At 42.3% G+C, this 19,815-nt stretch overlaps 1 protein-coding gene across 1 annotated transcript; it reads left to right on the plus strand.

The window, feature by feature from the left end:
- Window positions 1–15,170: 15,170 nt before the first annotated feature.
- LOC143412879 (trace amine-associated receptor 13c-like) lies at window positions 15,171–19,421 on the plus strand. The gene is made up of 3 exons (XM_076874650.1): window positions 15,171–15,343; window positions 15,590–16,175; window positions 19,011–19,421. The coding sequence occupies exons 1-3, from the start codon at window positions 15,171–15,173 to the stop codon at window positions 19,419–19,421; spliced, it is 1,170 nt and encodes a 389-aa protein (XP_076730765.1).
- Window positions 19,422–19,815: the final 394 nt, after the last annotated feature.

Raw genomic sequence — 19,815 nt, forward strand, 5'->3', positions numbered from 1 at the left:
GTACATTTGGTGAACCAACAAATCTCTCAGAGAAATTAAAGTGCTGGTGGAGTCTGAACCTGTTGTCAGGGGTCGTGTGCAGAGGCGAGGATCAGCTGACCCACACGCAGGACTCTTGGTGCAGAATGAGGTTTATTGGAAACGGAGACAAAAGATGACAGGATGGCTGGCTGAACTTAATGGACTGGTAGACTAACTGGCTGACTGAACTTAACACGCGACAGGAACAACATCCATGACACGACAAGGGCTGAAGGGAAGAGAGGGCTTATATACATGACTAACAATGACAACGATTGGAGACAGGTGAGTGAACAGCTGAACATAATGAACTAATGATAAATGGGAAGAGGACTGAACATAATGCACACAGACCAAGGCTAACACAATAAAACAGGAAGTGGAACAGGCAGTAGATAAACAGTGAATGTGAACTGAAAATACTGGGTCAACGACCCAGAAACCCTGACACCTGTTTAGCTTTAATTAAACTTGTCTGTTGTATCAAACTGGACATGGAACATCTCTTCATCATCAACTGTGTCCTTGCTAACATTGCAAAGAAGTTCATATAAAAATGTGTTCACACTATACTCTAACAGCCTCACTTAATATCACACATGTTGGTCAGTAAGAGGAAACTGATCTATTACCACAATGAATCACAGAAGCTTGTTTACTTGCTATCAGCCAGTAGCAGCTTGTCAGTTTCCTGTGCAAGACCGGAGGTTTATTCATATTGTACATGCACAAACAACCAGAAACAGCCTGGCTTGACTAGCTCAAATCTTGGCTAATGGGACACAGACATACCCTGAAAGCACAGGCCTCACGGAGATTCTGATAGAATATTAGTAAAGCAGACTTAACCCCGCTTCCAGACACAAGATGGCAGTATTTTAAAGGGTGGACTCAAACAGGCCATATGGTCTGATATGAACACTGTTTGTGATGAAAGGACAGAGATTGGTTGCCCTTTGTTACTTTTTAATTGATGTCTATTTTTAGACTTCACTAGACAAGTGCTGCTTGCCTCGACAGATTGACACTGGAGTCTGTTATTCAGTTTCTTTGCAGGGCCACAGAAAAATATTTATGAAGTCACAAGAATGCATGAAAAATACAAGCAGTTGCTGAATAAAGAGTAATAACAGGTCACATATGGGGGAAACTCTAGTCTAAGACACACTGACTGTGTTGGGTCTTTGGTACAAACTTTTAGAAGAAAAACAAAAAACTTGAGACAAAAGAGGAGTTAAAGTGAATTCTGTGTGGACTTGTTTGTGCAGTCTTAATGAGCCCAGCTAAATAAAAACTAATAGATGAGTGTTAACTTTTACTTCAGTACCTGTGACACTTGCCTGTGTTCTATGGCCATTAGCAGACCTGAAACACAAACACTCACAAGTTCCCATAAGACTTAACCTGTGGCTCCATGAAGAATGTTTCATAGCCCATTAGCTGCTCCTAATGGCCGTGCAATGAAACCCTCAAGACATGCTTCACACCCGCATGGGTGAGTATCAGATAATGCTATCTCGCCTCTGAGGTGTCGCTGCAATCAGAGGTGTGAAAAAAACAAGCTTCAGGATAAACACATGATGCAGTCTCACAAATCAACATGTGATGCAATCTCAGTTGAGAAGTTTCTTAGCTGGGAAAGTTTTCTGTCATCACTTCCAGTCATTAGATATTTCTGTAATATTTTTATAATAGAGAAGGATCAGATTGTCACAGCACAGCTCCTCAGAGAGTTATAATGTTGCTCTGCAGTTCCCTTAGGCTCTGTGCAATGCACTTGTGTTCTTTAAGTCATTGTTTTGATTTATAAAGCCCACAACTTCAACTTTATTATGGATTATTTGGATTAACAAATAAAAACTTAAATCTATTTTAATGAAAAAGAGTAAAAATTGCACTGAGACATCAGTCATGCACAGAGGCCAACTGCTGAAGAGCTATGAACACCCAAAGGTTTAGGTGTACGTAGAGAGGATGTTCCTGGGACACAAACACAGAATTACAGCGAAAACAGAAATTAGGCCCATATTCATCAAGAGTCCAGAGACCACACAGACAGACAGACAGACAGACAGACAGACAGACAGATAGATAGATAGATAGATAGATAGATAGATAGATAGATAGATAGATAGATAGTGAAGAACGTTTTTGCTGTGTGTGTGTGTGTGTGTGTGTGTGTGTGTGTGTGTGTGTGTGTGTGTGTGTGTGTGGGTGTTTGTGTGAGTGTCAGAGAGAGAAATAGAGAGAGTGTAAAGTGTAAGTCTAGGAAAACTGGTCCATCCGCAGCCCACAATAGTACTGAGGACCCAAGGCCACACATCTCGGCGATATCTGTGCGGCCGTCCTGGAAGGAGAAGGAGGGAGGCCCTAGATTGGGTGTCCATGTTAATTCTCCCTCAATTAGCCATTCTTTTATTTTAATATGTTTAATATGTTTTAATCTGGAATTGGGATTGAAACCAGCCCAAAACTTTTTTCCTTTTTTTTGCCACTCAGAGGTGGGCTTGCTTGTCTGTTTTGAATTATTATCCCGCTTGTTAACCCAAGTGTGTTTGAACATCAGGGCACAAACTCATGGCTGGATATTCTCATTCATGATTGTCTGGTAGCAGAATTCATGGTTCCATCAATTCAGATAAGTTGTCTAGGTCCTAAGGCAGCAAAGCAGCAAAGCACTACACTACCACCACCATGTTTAACTACTAATAGGAAGTTGTTGTTTTTGTTTTTTTATAAAATGCCTGTGTTAATTTTACATCACGTGTAATGGGATTCAAACTTTCCAAAAAAAAAATTTCCTCATCAGTTCAAAGAATATTTTCCCAATAGTCTTGTGTTTTTTTGTAAATGCCAGCTAAGACTTTGTGTTCTTTTTGATCAGCGAGGGTGGTTTTCACTTTGGAACTCTCCCATAGATGCCGTTCACTTTGTCAGGCAGTTTCTATTTAGGTGATTTCTTGATTCAGCCATTCTGGCATTAATCAGGCCTGGGCCTGGCCAGTGAATTGAACTCAGCTTACCAAAAAGGAGTGCTACACGGTGATCTAAAATCTGCCTTTGATATTTATCAAATTATGTGGTAATAATTAGTCTCACATTTGAGCAGCATATTAGGAAACACTAAGAGTGTAAGTAATTCAAGCAAAAAAAAAAAAAAAGTAAGAAAATAGGAAAAACGATGAAAACAAAATGAGGTAAAAGCAGAAAAGGTGTGTGGAGGAGAAAATAGTGATGGAGTCTCAATTATGGAGTTCCACAGGGTTCAGTGCTAGGACCAATTCTTTTTACATTATACATGCTTCCCTTAGGCAGCATCATTAGAAGACATAGTATACATTTCACTGCTATGCAGATGACACCCAGCTCTATCTGTCCATGAAGCCAGATAACACACACCAATTAGTTAAACTGCAGGAATGTCTTAAAGACATAAAGACCTGGATGGCCGCTAACTTTCTGCTTCTTAATTCAGATCAAACTGAGGTTATTGTACTCGGCCCTGAAAATCTTAGAAATATGGTATCTAACGAGATTCTTACTCTGGATGGCATTACCTTGGCCTCCAGTAACACCGTGAGGAACCTTGGAGTCATTTTTGACCAGGACATGTCCTTCAATGCACATATTAAACAAATATGTAAGACTGCTTTCTTCCATTTGCGCAACATCTCTAAAGTTAGAAAAAAAGTTAGTTATTGTTATTAATTATTATTATTATTATATCTTTATTTCAGACATATACAACAAACCAATATATACATGTACACATCAAATCAAATCACTTTTATTGTCACATCACATGTGCAGGTACACTGGTACAGTACATGCGAGTGAAATTCTTGTGTGCGAGCTTCACAAGCAACAGAGGTGTGCGAAAATACAATACCATAAGAACAAACAAAATATAAGAATGGCTATATCTGATATGAATAAATATATGTACAATATAAGAGTGTATGCACATTACTGAATGTGTATACTAAATATGTATATCTACGTGTGTGTGTGTGTGTGTGTGTGTGTGTGTGTGTGTGTGTGTGTGTGTGTGTGTGTGTGTGTGTGTGTATGTATACACTCACACACACTTCAAGGACCTCGTTAATCCCACTGGCATGTCTACTGTAGAGGAACCAGAGTCTGGGGATGAACGGGACGACTCATCAATCACCGTGGGTGAAGTCACTGAGGCAGTTAAACAACTCCTTGGAGGCAAGGCCCCAGGGTGGATGATGTTTTTGTGTCTGAGTTCCTGAAGGCTCTGGATGTTGTGGGGCTGTCTTGGTTGACATGCCTTTACAATGCTGTGTGGAGATCAGAGACAGTACCTCTGAACTGACATACCGGGGTGGTATCTATCTTTAAGAGGGACCAGAAGGTATGCGCCTGCTGTAGTGTATCACAGCCTCCCCAGGAAAATCTATGTCAGGGTGCTGGAAAGGAGAGCCCGTACGTTAGTCAAACCTTGGATTCAGAAGGAACAATGCCGTTTTCTGCAGGCTGTGGAACAGTGCACCAGCTATTTACCCTCTCCATGATACTTAAGGGTGCATGGGAGTTTGCCCAACCATTCTACATGTATTTTGTGGACTTGAAGAAGGAACACCCCGGTCCCTCGGGGTATTCTATGGGAAGTGCTTCGGAAGTATAGGGTGTCTGGCCCATTGCTACAGGAGATTTAATCATGCAACAACTGCAGGAGCTTTTCTCATCCTCTTTGGAAATGCTGCAAGGAGCCACATTTTTTTTAAAGCTCAATCTACAAAAAGCTTATCATCTGGTCTTAATCAAAGTGGTTGAGGTGGGTGTTAAAAGCAGTTTTCCACTCATCTCTCTCTTCGAGCATCTTGTCGTGCCCTTTAGCAGTGTTGGGAAGGTTACTTTTAAAATGTATTTGTTGCAGCTTTAAGGCAGGGATGACTCCTGGAGTTGCTTTCTCACTGTATATGTTTTATTTCACAATCCGATCATAACAAAAACATACAGCAGCTCCTCTCCGACTCCTAGCCCTTTGCTGCGGTGGAAAAAAGAACCACTCCAAAACCCCTTCAAGGAACATATGTACAAAAGAGTTTTCCTAACACACCAATGGGGCGTTCAATGCCATCTGGTTAATATGAGTACTCTGGCAGAATAACAGTTCAAATGAAAAATATACCAGAACAAACAAGCAACCAAAAAAGAAGTGTGGGGTACCTTTGAACCAATGAACAAAGTATAACCATTTATACTTTTTAACATAACCCGGCCCCGTCGATATGTGTATCTCTCACACTCTCCCCCACTCGAGAAATGTCGTCCCGACATAAATGTACCTTATAATCGACAATCCATAGAGAACAATAGAATGGCATGGACTATGTACCAGGTTACATTACACCCTTTTTTTTTTTTTTAAGTTACCCAAACTACCGTGCACTGTAGTTGTGTATACTCCTGATATAATCAGTTCAGCTTTTTTTTTTTTTTTGTCCACAATTCAATCTATCAAATTACCATGCTATTTGTACTCTCCTGTAAAGGCATTAACTTTGTCCACATCTCATCTGAACACTAAGCATCTTCCCTTTACTCATACACATGTTCGGCCTGCAATCCATGTGTCACAATATTTCAATCAACATAGGTACATTTGTTACAATCTGAAATAGGGGTACCAAGTGTAAACATTATATCTTCCCCTTTTACCAAGGTCGCCAGTAACCTTGAATATTCACACATTTGGTGGCCACTATTCTTTCTTCAAGACTTGGTTGTCCAAGTTTACTATAGGTCAAAGTCTGTGGTCTCCTCCTTTCTCTCTTTGGGTATGGACTTGGCTGGTCTGTTTCCAAAGCCTCTTCGACATCAGAGCTGCTGTCCACCTCCCCTGCCCCCACAATAGCCACATCCTCTGGTTCCCTATTGTCCATTTTCTCCTCATCAGCTTGGCTGGGGTCCCCCTGGTCATCTCCTGACATGTGAGGAAGCTCATCTGGCTCACCCCCGTCCCTTAGTGGCATAAACTCTGCCGCTGTGGGGTCCAATGTAGGTGAACACTGAGGCTCAGGATAAGGCCAGGTGAAAACCGCATCAGAAAACTCATCTGTGTCCTCCTCCTCCTCACTCCCCACTTGTGTCGGAGTCATGCATGTTTGTTTCCGTTTGTTATAATGTCTTTTCCTTGTTTTAGTACTAGTTACAGTTGCCTCCTTATCTGCTGGGAGCGGAAGAAAATCGCAAGGCAACAACATATTCCTGTGCAAAATCCTTGTCCTGCCTTTACCATTCTCTGGCTCTAACTCAAACACAGGACTGTCCTCTCCCTTTTGTCTTTTAATGATGTAGATGTTGTCTTCCCAATAGGAGCGGATTTTACCTGGCCCACCCCTCTCCACAACATTTCTAACAAGGACACGACTCCCTATTTGAAGTGGTGGACCATGCACACTTTTGTTGTACTGCCTTTTACCTCGGTCAGCTGACTTAGCTGCATTTTTGGAGGCGACAGTGTAAGCTTCAGCCATTCTCCTTCTCCATCTGTCCACATAGTCCTGGTAGGAGCCTGAACTGTCCTCCTGCTCAATGCCAAAGAGAAGGTCAACTGGTAACCGTGGTGACCTACCAAACATTAGGAGAAAAGGAGGGTAGCCAGTGGCCTCATTAACAGTACAATTGTAGGCATGTACAACTTTATGGAGGTGGCTTTTCCAGTCTCTTTTCTGTTCCTCTGTTAGTGTTCTTAACATCGAGAGCAAGGTCCTGTTGAATCTTTCGGTCTGCCCATTTCCTTGTGGGTGATAAGGAGTAGTGTGTGACCCTTTAACACCAGCCAGTTCTTTTAAATGGTGCAATAGTCTATTCTCAAACTCTCGCCCCAAATCGTGGTGTAGTTTTTCTGGAAAACCAAACCTGAGACAATAATCATTGAATAGTTTTTCTGCTACAGTCTTAGCTGTCTTATTTGTAGTTGCGTAGGCCTGAGCGAAGCGGGTGTAGTGGTCCATAACTACAAGTATGTATTCACACCCCCCCTTGCATTGCTCCAGGTGCAAAAAGTCAACTGAAACCAACTGAAATGGATGAGTGGTCTCTATGCTCAACATAGGTGCCCGTGCCTGTCTGTTTGGCTTCCTCTGTTTGAGACACTCACAAACATTACTGACAAAGTGTTCAATGTCTCTTTGCATCTTAGGCCAGAAGAAACGATCCCTAATTAAATTTAGGGTCCTTTCTGATCCCAAGTGGCCCATCTGTTGGTGTAGTTCTTTGAGCACTAGTGGGTGGTAAACTGAGGGGAGAACTAGTTGTTTTTTGTGTCGAGTCTCTCTGAACATAGTTCCATCCTCTCTGATTTTCAGTTTGCTCCACTCTCTAGCCAATGCTTTAAACTCAGTGCTCTCAGTCTTAATTTCCTGTGTGGTGGGCCTTTTGTTTTGCACTACAGACTCGTACATTTTACCTATCACGGAGTCTTGCCGCTGTGCTGCACAGATTTCCTCTCTCGGTATTGGCTGAATCATGTCCAGCAGTTCCTCTGCTTGTGTTTGATGCTGAAGGGTGTGGAAGGAGACAGCGTTAAACATTAGAGCTTCTGTTTGCTGCACTAATATGCCCTGCTGTGAGGCTACAACCACGTCCTGGCTAACCGTCTGTGTACAGCAGTTCATATAGTCCTCAAAATCGAGGGGCATCCTGGATAAAAAATCTGCATCTGCATTTGTTTTTCCTGGCCTGTATTTTATCGTAAAGTTGAAATCTGCGAGCTCAGCCACCCAACGCTGACCTGATGCATTCAACTTTGCTGTCGTTAACACATAGGTGAGTGGATTATTATCTGTATAAACCACAAACGATGGCGCATGCAGCAAATAATCTCTGAAGCGCTCACAGACAGCCCATTTGAGAGCTAAAAACTCCAGTTTGCCAGCATGCATATGGTAATTTTTTTCTGGCGGCGTTAACGTTCTAGATCCATAAGCTATGACTCTTAACTTGCCATTACTGCGCTGGTAGAGCACTGCTCCTAACCCTGCTTGAGAAGCATCAGTATGAAGCACAAATGGTTGGTCTAGATCAGGGTAGCCTAGGATCGGAGGACTGGCCAGTTTATTGACTAAGTAAGACAAAACCTGATGGTGTGACTCTGTCCATTTCACAGGGGCTGATGAAGGCAACTGTCCTTTAGCCTGTTTGTTTTTCTCCTTCCTTCTCTTGTTCTGTGTTTTTAAGTCCTGTGGGCTACTTTTAGCATTTGTTTGGGCTGCTAGCAGTTCATACAAAGGTTTGGCGATACGTGAAAAGTCCTGTATATAGGCTCTATAATAAGATAGGAAGCCCAAAATCTGTCTCACTTCCCCCACTGTACTAGGGTGTTTCTCTTTAAGCGACATCACGGAGGCGACTTCTGCTGGATCCATACTATGGCCATCTTTTGACACCACTCTACCCAAAAACCTGACCTTAGGCTTGAACAGTTCACATTTCTTAGCAGTAAGTTTGACCCCATGTCTCTGATACCTTTGTAGCACGGCTCTTACATGCTCAACATGGTCCTCAAAAGATTTACTGTGGACCAAATTGTCATCAAGGTACGGTAGACAGATATCATCACGCAGACCCCAAAGACACTCCTCCATGCTCCTCTGGAACTCTGCTGGGGCGGAGCTGAGTCCAAATGGGATTCTAACCCACTGGTATAAACCCCAGGGGGTGATGAATGCAGTGAGTGGCTGACTGTCTTCGTCTAGGAATCCTTGATGATAAGCCTTTCCCTGGTCTAGTACTGTAAACCAGGAGCTACCAGTAAGGCTGTCCAACATGTCCTGTATCCTGGGAATAGGATGTCTGTCAGGCACCGATTTGCGATTAAGTTCTCGATAATCCACACAAAGTCTGAGGTCACCGGACTTTTTCCTAACACAGACTATCGGTGACGAATAAGGCGACTTGGATTTTGTAACCCACCCCCTATTGATCAAGTCTTGCAGGTAAGCTTTTACTTCCTGATGCAGAGGTTTAGGCACACTATTGTAAGTCTTTTGAACTGGTGTTTGGTCGTTGAGGGTGATGTGCATCCGAAGGCTAGGAATGCAGCCTACATCATTTTCGTCTTTTGCAAAAGCTTTGCATTCCTCCCTAAGCATCATCCTCACCGCCGACTGTTGGCCACTCGTTAGATGGTCTAGAACTACAGGGGGATCCCAAACACCACTTGTCTCACCTGTGGGGGCTAATGGGACTTCGACACCTGCATCGTCTGCTGTTTTAGTTGTTGGAGTTTCTACAGGTTTTAGGGCAGCTGGGTATATTGCTTTTACGCCCTCAATGTGCCCCAGGACCACACGCGGATCTACAGTAATATTATGGCATGTGGTATTTGTGACAGATACTGGGACCATGGCTGAGTTGCCCCTTTTTACTTTAAACAATACTTCCTGCAAATGAAGCCCCTCAGGCAGGCTGGGGTTCAGAACAGGACAAAATAACATTACAGTGTCCTCGTCAGCCTGTATGCGTGTGCGACAGCGAATGGTAGTAGCTTCACTAGGGCCTAAAACAACTTTACTCCGCCCTGTCTTGACTTGGATCTCTTCCGCAGCTGTTCGATGTGTCTCTATCAACTGGATAAAAGTCTTAGCAGATCCGACGTCAATACCAAAAGCACTACTCACAATATTTGCAGCACAGTCACTGTTTTTAACACCCTGTTGTTTAAGTTGCTCGTTGATGATTTCTTCTATAACATTGTATCCAATAATGGGATCCTGAGCTACATTTGGGTCACTAGAGACCAATACGGGCACTAGGAGACTCGAGCTGGTCGTCTCCACCCCCGTCAGTCTAAACTCTACAGGGACCCACCCCATAAATGGTATCTCTGTCTGATTAGCTGCGAGCCCATTTAATGGTTCTGAACCTAAGAGTTCATCTATCCCCCTGATAGTGGTGTGAGGTAAGTGCTCGACTCTCCAGTTCTCATTTATTACGGTAGCCTGTGCACCCGTGTCCCACAATGCGGTGACTGGTACATTGTCAAAGGTGCATCTCACCATTTTTCGTCTACCAATCAGCTTCACTAATTTTTGTCCTTGCTTATCTGATAGAAGGTCAGAATATCCCATGTATGACAACCACCCCTTTTTCTCTCTTTCCCTCAAATGTTGTTCAACTAGCCTCACCGCTTTACATACATGTTTGTGATGGTGCCAGTGTTGTCCCTGACAGGCTTTAGAACAGTAACTGACAGATGAGCAGCCTGCACACCTCTGGAGTGGGGTGCTGACCGACTCTCTCTGGTGGCAGCAACCACAGCGGCGGGACTCCTGATGTGGCGGTGGGGTCACTGCTGGTCCCGTGGCAGTGGCCCTCTGGCGTTTCCCTGCAGCTGAAGTGGAGCTCGGCATCCTCTGGAGATGTGGCCAGGCTGGCCACACTTAAAGCAGTGGGTGCAGTTGTCTCCCTCTCCGTTGCTCTGGCAGGTCCTGCAGCCTTTCTTCCTCCAGGTACCCGCGGCAGCATCTGATGTCCTCTTTGTAGTCTGCGACTTGCCAGCGTTCAGGGAAGCAAGAACCATCTGCCTCACCTCTGCAACCTCGTTCCTCAGCTCTTTCACCAGGTCGTGCATTTCGGGTGGAGGATGATTTTTCTTGTCTTCCTTGGTGGCGGGGATCTGTGAGCTGCTGCGTGGTTCATCCCTAGTATGTAGCTCATTGATTCTTGGTGGTTTTGTATTGTTCCTCTTTAACTTGTTCAGTCTTTCTGTCTCGAGATTGGCAGCTTCATTTAGTTTCTCAATCAGCATTTCATCAGTCACATCTGGGTTGTCAAGAAGGGCTTTAATCTGGAACTTTATGTTGTCATTTTGCAGCCCAGTACCCACTGATCTCAAAAACTTCCTTTTTACCAGGTCCCGACTGTAGTGTTCTGCTTCTTTGTCCTTGGATGCGTACAGGAGGCGATCTTTAAGCTCAATGGCTCTGAATAAAAAGCCTTGAGCTGACTCTTTTGGATCTTGGGAAATATTTATCAGTTTTTGGTACAAATCAGATGTGTCATCTTCTCGGTAATGTCCTTTTAATATTGTCTTTAACTGTGTGAGTGTCAAATCAGTCTTTATTTCAAGCATATCACGCAGTTTGAGACCTGGATTGATGGCTCTTATCACTGCTTCAATAACTTCTGACTCACTGTGGCCTTTGCGGAGTCCATTTTCCATCTGATGCAGCAGGTTGGTATAGGACAGCCGATCGCGCTGCCCTCCCTCACCTATTTGGCCACAGATGCGAAACTCCCTGCGAATTGTCACCTCTGGTACTTTAGAAGACAGCAGGTTCGGGGCAGCGTCCGCCATCTTGAGTTTCTGCCCTATCGCTCTAATTTCTTCCTGCAGCTCGTCATACTTGTCTCTTGCGTCTGAAGGGCGGGAAAAATCACTCTCGGCAGTATTGTCTTTAGCTTTATATTCGCCCAAAAACGATAAAAGTTCTTTCACAAACTGTACAGCATCGTCTGGTGTATAACTGTTTTCCACCTCGTCCAGTTTATGTTCTATAACTTTCATCAGTTGGCGTCTGGAAGTGTCTTTTGTAGGCTCATTTAGCGGTGTAGCAAAGCCTTTCACCTTATAACCCACTTCTATGAGCTGATCACGACTTAGCTGGCAGAGTGTGGCGGTGATCTTATCTCGTCGGGCTTCTATCTCCATTGTGGGTACTCACAAGCTTGTCTTTAGTCCGTCAGATTTCAGGTCCGGTGCTTGGAGAAAGGTTTTTCTTCAGCCGTGCGGTAGCGCTAACGTTAGCCGCTAATGGTGCTAACCAGGCTTCTGCTTCACTCTCGTGCGGGAAGTTCTTCAAACCTTCCTCCTGGCTGGCTCGCCATGATATGTTGCAGCTTTAAGGCAGGGATGACTCCTGGAGTTGCTTTCTCACTGTATATGTTTTATTTCACAATCCGATCATAACAAAAACATACAGCAGCTCCTCTCCGACTCCTAGCCCTTTGCTGCGGTGGAAAAAAGAACCACTCCAAAACCCCTTCAAGGAACATATGTACAAAAGAGTTTTCCTAACACACCAATGGGGCGTTCAATGCCATCTGGTTAATATGAGTACTCTGGCAGAATAACAGTTCAAATGAAAAATATACCAGAACAAACAAGCAACCAAAAAAGAAGTGTGGGGTACCTTTGAACCAATGAACAAAGTATAACCATTTATACTTTTTAACATAACCCGGCCCCGTCGATATGTGTATCTCTCACATATTCCATTACAGATTACAGAATACATGCCCTAAAATGTATTCTGTAACGTATTCCGTTACGTTACTCAATGAGAGTAACGTATTCTGAATACTTTGGATTACTTAACATATTATCATGCATTTTACAACTACATGAATGTACTATTGCTGTGATTTATTACTGTTACTGAAGGTCCGCGGCTCCGAACCGTAGTAAAGGGACCTCTGACTAATACGGTTCCGTGTTGTGCTCATAGCCGAAAACTAGCTTTACTTTGTTGTCTGGGTCAACTTTGCTAGCGAGAGACAGAGAGAGGCGTTGAAAGGCTGCTCCAATGGAACTTATTGTTTCGGAGGAAAACACGAACACAGCGTACAGTTGAGTCTTAATAGCTTACTTACAACTGGGCTCGTCAGGCACTCTTCTTGGCTGCAGTGGTTATTATTATATTTACATGCTTCCAGCTCCCGTTTTTGCTCGATGACAGCTCGTACTTTTCGACTCCCCTTTTTCTCCCTCCTCGCGCTCACAGACACATAACGGGTATGGCAGTCCGTTCTCCCTGCAGCACGGACTACACTGCCCATGAGGCTACATTCTTCAGAGATGTAGCATTCTGCCTATTAGCTTAGCACAACAACAACAAGAAAAAGGTGCTCTCTCACCCAGGAAACACGCAGAGCGAGAGCGTCACCCCGTAACCATGGCAACCGCAACGCTGCCGCCTGGAACAACAGAACGTAGCTGTCAAACAAAACCCAAACAGTCCTGACCCGCGACAATATGAAACAGGAAAGTACCGCCGTGTAATCCATTTATTTCAACAAAGTAACTGTATTCTAAATACCACCTTTTTAAACGGTGACTGTAACGGAATACAGTTACTCATGTTTTGTATTTTAATTGCATAACGGCGGTACATGTATTCCGTTACTCCCCAACACTGCCCTTTTGTCTTAACCAATCACCCTGGTGTTTTTCAGGCTATTGTTAACAATGTTCTCCATGATTACCTAAACTATTTTGTCTTTCTATATCTCGATAACCTCATTTTCTCAAGGACTCTCTTGAAACACTAAGTCCTTGTTTACCAGGTGCTGCAGCACTTCCTAGAAAATAAAATCTACATCAAAGGTGAGAATTGCGACTCAGTCTCTTTTCTTGGTTTCATCATAGAGAAAGAGCAGATCAAGGCAGACCCAGCTAAGGTGTAGGCAGGTACTGGCCCTTACCGGTACTCAGAAGCATTGCCAGTGCTTTCTTGGGTTTGCTAACTTCTGTCTCCTCAGCAAAGAGAAGGTAAAACGTTCCCTTGTGCCATTTTCTCCCGTTGTCTCTGTCCCACAGAACTAAATTATAATGCCCTGGAAAAATAGAGGGATTGGCTGGAAGGAGCTGAGAAAGCTTTTGTCATTTGGATGGATAATTAAAATCCTTGAGTGCCTTTGCTAAGCAACTAAATGCTCATCAAGCCCAGTATACCCTGTTCTTTACTAGATTTAACCTTGCTTTTGCCTACAGACCTGCAATGTAAAAGAAGATGTTCTGTCCCATCATCAGTGCCCCAATCCTTCTGGTCCATCACCCATCATCAGCTCACTAATATGGGAGATTGAGACACTTGTCCATAATGCTTAGCAGGATGAGTCTGACCCAGGAAAAAGACTTGACTGTGTTTTTGTTCCTCCAGTGTTTGTTCTCAGACATTGGGCCCATACTGTCAAGTTCAGCTGTCACCCTGGTAAGAATGACAGAACTTGAGTTAAAAGAGAAAAAAGTCCAGTCCTGCCTGGACCATGACATTTTAAGCAGTGTTAAATCCTCTCAATTCTTTAATCTTTGGGCTGAATGAAGGACAACACTCGGTGTATAAATGCTCAGTCAACAATCATTTTATTCCATACCATTGTCATTATTCCATACAACACTCTTGCGCAATACATCCAGATGGGAGATGTGCTGAAGAGGGTAACAGCAGATCTCAACGTGTCTGACCATTTCTCACATTCTTATAGCTTCAGGAGGCCCCCACCTAGTCATAAAACCTAAACATCCATATTCCTTCTCTCTCTCAGTGAGCCTAAGTTATGACCTTCGCTTCCTGTGCAGTATGTTCTGTTCTTTTCTAACCAGACAAATAAGGCCTTGATTCTCTGAAAACTGTATCTCTTATAATTTATCTAGGGATTGAGAGTAACGCAATTTCTATTCTCTGTATGTCCTGTACATGTGGCAGAATCGACAAATAAAGTTGACTTTGACTTTGACTAATGCAGCAGTATCATGCATCATAAAACAATCTCATTCATTCACAATAAATCAGCAGTCTAATGTAATAAATCAGCAGTCCAATAAATGTAATAGTTGTCACCTTCTTCCAAGTCAGGAGAATAATGCAAACTAAAACTACATAATAATTTCACAATCTTTGATTAGGGGTATAACGTGGCATAAGATGATATAATAATCTCACAGCAGGCACATGTTGCAATACATAATATAATAATAACCAATATCATGAATTTCAGATCAATGTAAAATTAGTGATTATTAATCGAGTGAACAGTGAAAGTATGGTGTTACGCAGGGGTGTCGAACTCCAGGCCTCAAGGGCCAGTGTCCTGCAGGTTTTAGATATCACTCTGTTTCAACACACCAATATCAAATGATTAGTTCATTACCAGGCTTCTGGAGAACTTCAAGACATGTTGAGGAGGTAATTTAGCCATTTAAATCAGCTGTGATGGATCAAGGACACATCTAAAACCTGCAGGACACCGGCCCTGGAGTTTGATACCTGTGGTTTAGTGAGAAAGAGGAGGGACATTTTTGTGTGTGTCGTGTGTGTATGTCTCTGGGTGGTGGTGTAATAAATCAGGTCTGTGAGAAAACATTCTGATCAGTGAGCTGCAGCTGTCTGATGATGGAGATTCAGAAAGCAGCTGAGCTTTGTTTTCCACAACTCCTCAACAGTTCCTGCAGGAAGCCGACACTTCATTGGTCCAAAGCTGTGCTCCTGAACATTGTGCTGTCCTGCATCTCTCTGATCACTGCTGCTCTAAACCTCCTGGTCATCATCTCAGTCTCCCACTTCAGGCAGAGATACATTTCTCTGCTGAAACTATACTTTAAAATTTAGAAACTTAAATTTCAGAAAATTATGATTTATGGCATTTGATTTTATGATTAAGATTGAGATGATTGAAGTGGTGTATTTTAACCAGCTATTAAGTTTTATATACCTAGACTGAATCTTACTACATACTTTAACTAATGAAAATCTAATTTAAGCCATTTAAAAAAATATTAATGTCCATTATATTCTTTTCTGTTTCCCTGCAGGAAGCTTCATACACCCAGTAACATCCTGCTCCTCTCTCTGGCCGTCTCAGACTTTCTTGTGGGTCTTCTGCTGATGCCATTAGAGATCTTTAGAAACACAGCTTGCTGGGTACTTGGTGATCGTATGTGTTCTGCTTATTGGTATTTGACCATCAACATTATCTGTGCTTCAATAGGGAACATTGTTCTAATATCAGTTGACCGCTATGTGGCTATTTGTGACCCTCTGCATTATCCCAGCAGAATTACTTTGGCGAAAGTCAAACTCAGTGTTTGTCTCTGTTGGTTTTATGCTTTTTTCTACAGCAATCTTTATACAAAGAATATCATGATTGAACCAGGCAGGTATAATTCTTGCTTTGGAGAGTGTGTATTTTTTAGCAGCAATATTGCTATTGTTGCTGACCTTATTTTATTCTTTTTTGTTCCAGTAACTGTTATCATAGCCTTGTATATGAGAGTATTTGTGGTGGCTGTGTCTCAGGCTCGTGCCATGCGCTCTCATGTTACATCTGTCACACTTCAGTGTTCACTGAATCAAGCAAACAAATCTGAGCTGAAAGCAGCCAGGACTCTGGGGGTTCTTGTAGTTGTATTTTTGGCATGCTACTGTCCATTTTACTGCTACGCTCTGGTTGATAAAAATGTGGTCAATGATTCATCTGCATCTTTTGTGGTTCTTGTCTTTTATTTTAACTCTTGTTTAAACCCACTGATCTATGCTCTGTTTTACCCCTGGTTTAGAAAAGCTATTAGATGTGTTATCACTCTGCTGATATTTAAACATGACAGCAGTGAGGTCAACATAATATAGAAATACAATGAAAGCTGCTCCACTAAGATTTTAAACCAGTAAATTGATACAGTTCAGTCTGGAAATGCATCAAAAACAAATTGATAAGGAAATTCATAATTCTTAAGCTTTGTTTAAATTATGAAAATAAAATTAATGTGATCATGCGTGAGTTCAAAGTCAAAAAGGAAAGGATTTTCACAAGGAATTGCCATGTGGAAATCATTAGGTCTCAATTATCACTTCTACTTTTTTAGTACTTTTGGCTGAAAATAATTTAAGCTAAAATGTTTAACCTCAGTGGCTCATTTTGTGTGTTTGCCATATACCTTTTTAAATTTCATATGTCATAAGCACTATGTTATCATACATATTTTTCCAGGCCTTCATCACATGAAAATAAAAGAGATGTTTTAGGCCAATAGAAATAGTTCCAACATACACAGCAACTGTTTTGTATATATATAGCACTTGCTGATATGATGTAATAAACTGGATGAAATGGATACCAGTCAGTAATCTCTGTTACCTATGACAGACAATCTACAGAAACATGCTTGTGATTGACTGAGAGCTCTGTCTATGGTAACAGTCTACATTGAATTTGAAAGTTTACAATTTCCCGGTCTATGCTGGACAATAGACTTATTAGATATTACGACATTTTGATATTTTGTCACACTGGTTAAGAATAAGTTGAGTTCAGGGCCTTTACGTTGTACACTCTAGTCATGTGTCACACCATTAATGCTTGCACACTGAAACTGAGTAGAGACAATTTTATTTTTATCCTGTTTGTGAACCTTGTGCATCATCATCATCATGACTATGGTGAGATTTGTGCTGAGATTTCAGCCAAACATTTACTTTTGAGGGAATAGTATTGTATTTTTTTAGTACATATTAGTTCATGTCATTGTTTATTAAATTTACGTAAATATTCAGTAATAAATATCAAGGTTTTTTTTTGATCATATGACAAAAGAAAATGATACTTTTTCAGGAATATTTTAACTTGTTACTATAATGCTACTGTAACGTAACAAAGTCATATTAAAATTAATCAACTAATTAATGCCAACATGTTCTCGTCAATCTGAAAGCCTCATGTCACTTTAAATGAAGGTTATGTGTAAGTACAGTAAGGAAGATCTGTAATCACTCATCTGCCTGCTTTCAAATTCAAAAACTTTTAAAGCACTTTCAAGGGCCATTTTCAAACTTTTCCAGCACAATATCCCTCCCAAAAGAATGTATGTTTTCGTAGTATAACCTCTGGAAGACGATGTGAAGGAAAAGGAAAAGGTTGCCTTGTATGCATATTGTGTATAAACTCAAAATGCACATCTCACTTAAAAATTAAGATGTGCAAATGTGAACAAATCAACTTGTTAGAGATATTCATCTCCTGTTGAAAAAAACCCCAACCCCACAAAACAAGAAAACTGCACCAAACACCATACAATAATTTACATTAAGGGCAAATTAATAAGTCTCAATTAATGCTTCTTGACACACAAAAATAGGAGACAGATGTTTGTTTGTATTTTTAAAGTTTATTCCTAATACACAGATATAATATAAACAGTATGATATTTACTTATTGACAACTTCGTAGACTTTGTAACTAATTTTATTTCTCTATCTGATAAGAAAAAAAGATAAATGGTGAATGCAATATAGTTTCAAGCTGTTTTAAGCACCACATCTGAAATTCAAGCACTTTTCAAACCTTAAAAAGAGACAATATTAAAATCCAGGCATTTTCAAGGATTTCAATTGCCCATATGAAACCTGAAATAATAAGAACAAATAATTTAATTTCATAGGGACTATTACCAGTTTAAAGCAGTAATCTTCTAGTTCTATAGTTTATGAAAGCAGATCACTTCATAACATCGGTAACAGGTTTGCACGTGTAATCTTGGACACTTTTAAACCCAACCCATCCTGGCCGATTGAAATACTACGCCATCAACAATGGACAGGACGCTCACCCGAGGCATACAACAAAGAAGTGCCGGGCTAAACGCGCTGTCGTTCAGAACAGACTGAGGCAGCAGGCAGATATGGCTCTGTCTGAACTACATGATGTGCTGAGTGCATTTCAAAACAACACTAATAAAGCAAACCTCAGACAAGTCATGCCGAACTTTCACCAACGTGTCACGTGTCCGACGAGGGGAGACAGGATATTGGACCATTGCTACACGCCATACAAGCAGGGCTACAAGACTGTTTCACACCCGGCTTTTGGGAAGTCTGACCACAACGCCATTTTCCTCAACCCGAAGTAAAAACAACACATACGGAGGGATGAAGTAACCACGAGGGAGGTGAAACTGCGCAATCAGAGTGACACTACAGGACACGCATAACGATGTAGACTGGGACATGTTCAGAGCATGCGCAGTCGACATCAATGAGTTTACGGATGTAGCAGTAAGCTTCGTAAACATGCTAGCAGAGGAGATCATCCCCACTGCGAGAGTCGTGACATTCCCATACCAGAAACCCTGGGTGGACAGATCGATCCGTGCTGCAGTGAATGCCAGGACCGCCACCTACAAAGCAGGTGTCGCCACTGGCGATATGAGCGCCTACAAAGCGTCCTCATACGAACTGTAGTGTGCAGTGAGGGATGCCAAACGGCGGTATGAGGAGTGTGTGGAGTCTCGCTTCAGCCAGGGTGACACACGAAGCATGTGGCACGGACTACGCACAATCACAGATTACAAAGCCAGGGATACTTTGCCGACCAGCGCTGTCTCTGCATTCACCAACGAGCTGAACCAGTTCTACGCCCATTTCGAGGTTAGCCAGGTGGCTAATGCTAACTACTGCCTGACAACTGAGGACGGTGACTTCATCAGAGAGGGACCAACAATCATCATCGCAGAGCACGACGTCAGAGCGGCGCAGAGGAGAGTGAGGGCAAGGAAAGCGGCAGGAGCAGACGGAATCACCGAAGGTGTGTTCACTTCGATTTTCAACAAATCCCTGGCTAAGGCTACGTCCACACTAGCCCGGATAGTCTGAAAACGCTCCGCATCCTCACTAGTGTTTTCAGTTGTTTTCAAGAGTTGGACGTCAACACTAAAATGGCCGAAAACGATGATGTTGCAGTTCTAAAACTGCTGTCCGATACCGTCCACCATCTTGATTTAAGTGGCCACATGACTGCATCATATGACCAACATGTGTCATCGTTTTCGAGTGTCTCACTGAGACAGGACAGCTCTGTTTTGAAATGTATGCGTTTTCGAGAGTGTTTTCAAAACGCTGTGTTTTTCCTTGGGGAAAACGCCGTCTCAGTGTGGCTGGGAGGCCAAAACGGATAGAAAACGATACGTTTTCAAATGAAAACACATTAGTGTGGATGTAGCCTAAGTCTGTGGTCCTCACATGCTTCAACACTAGAATTACTGTCTTT

The sequence above is a fragment of the Maylandia zebra genome, linkage group LG16, assembly GCF_041146795.1.
Source record: "Maylandia zebra isolate NMK-2024a linkage group LG16, Mzebra_GT3a, whole genome shotgun sequence".
Classification (NCBI taxonomy): Eukaryota; Metazoa; Chordata; class Actinopteri; order Cichliformes; family Cichlidae; genus Maylandia; species Maylandia zebra.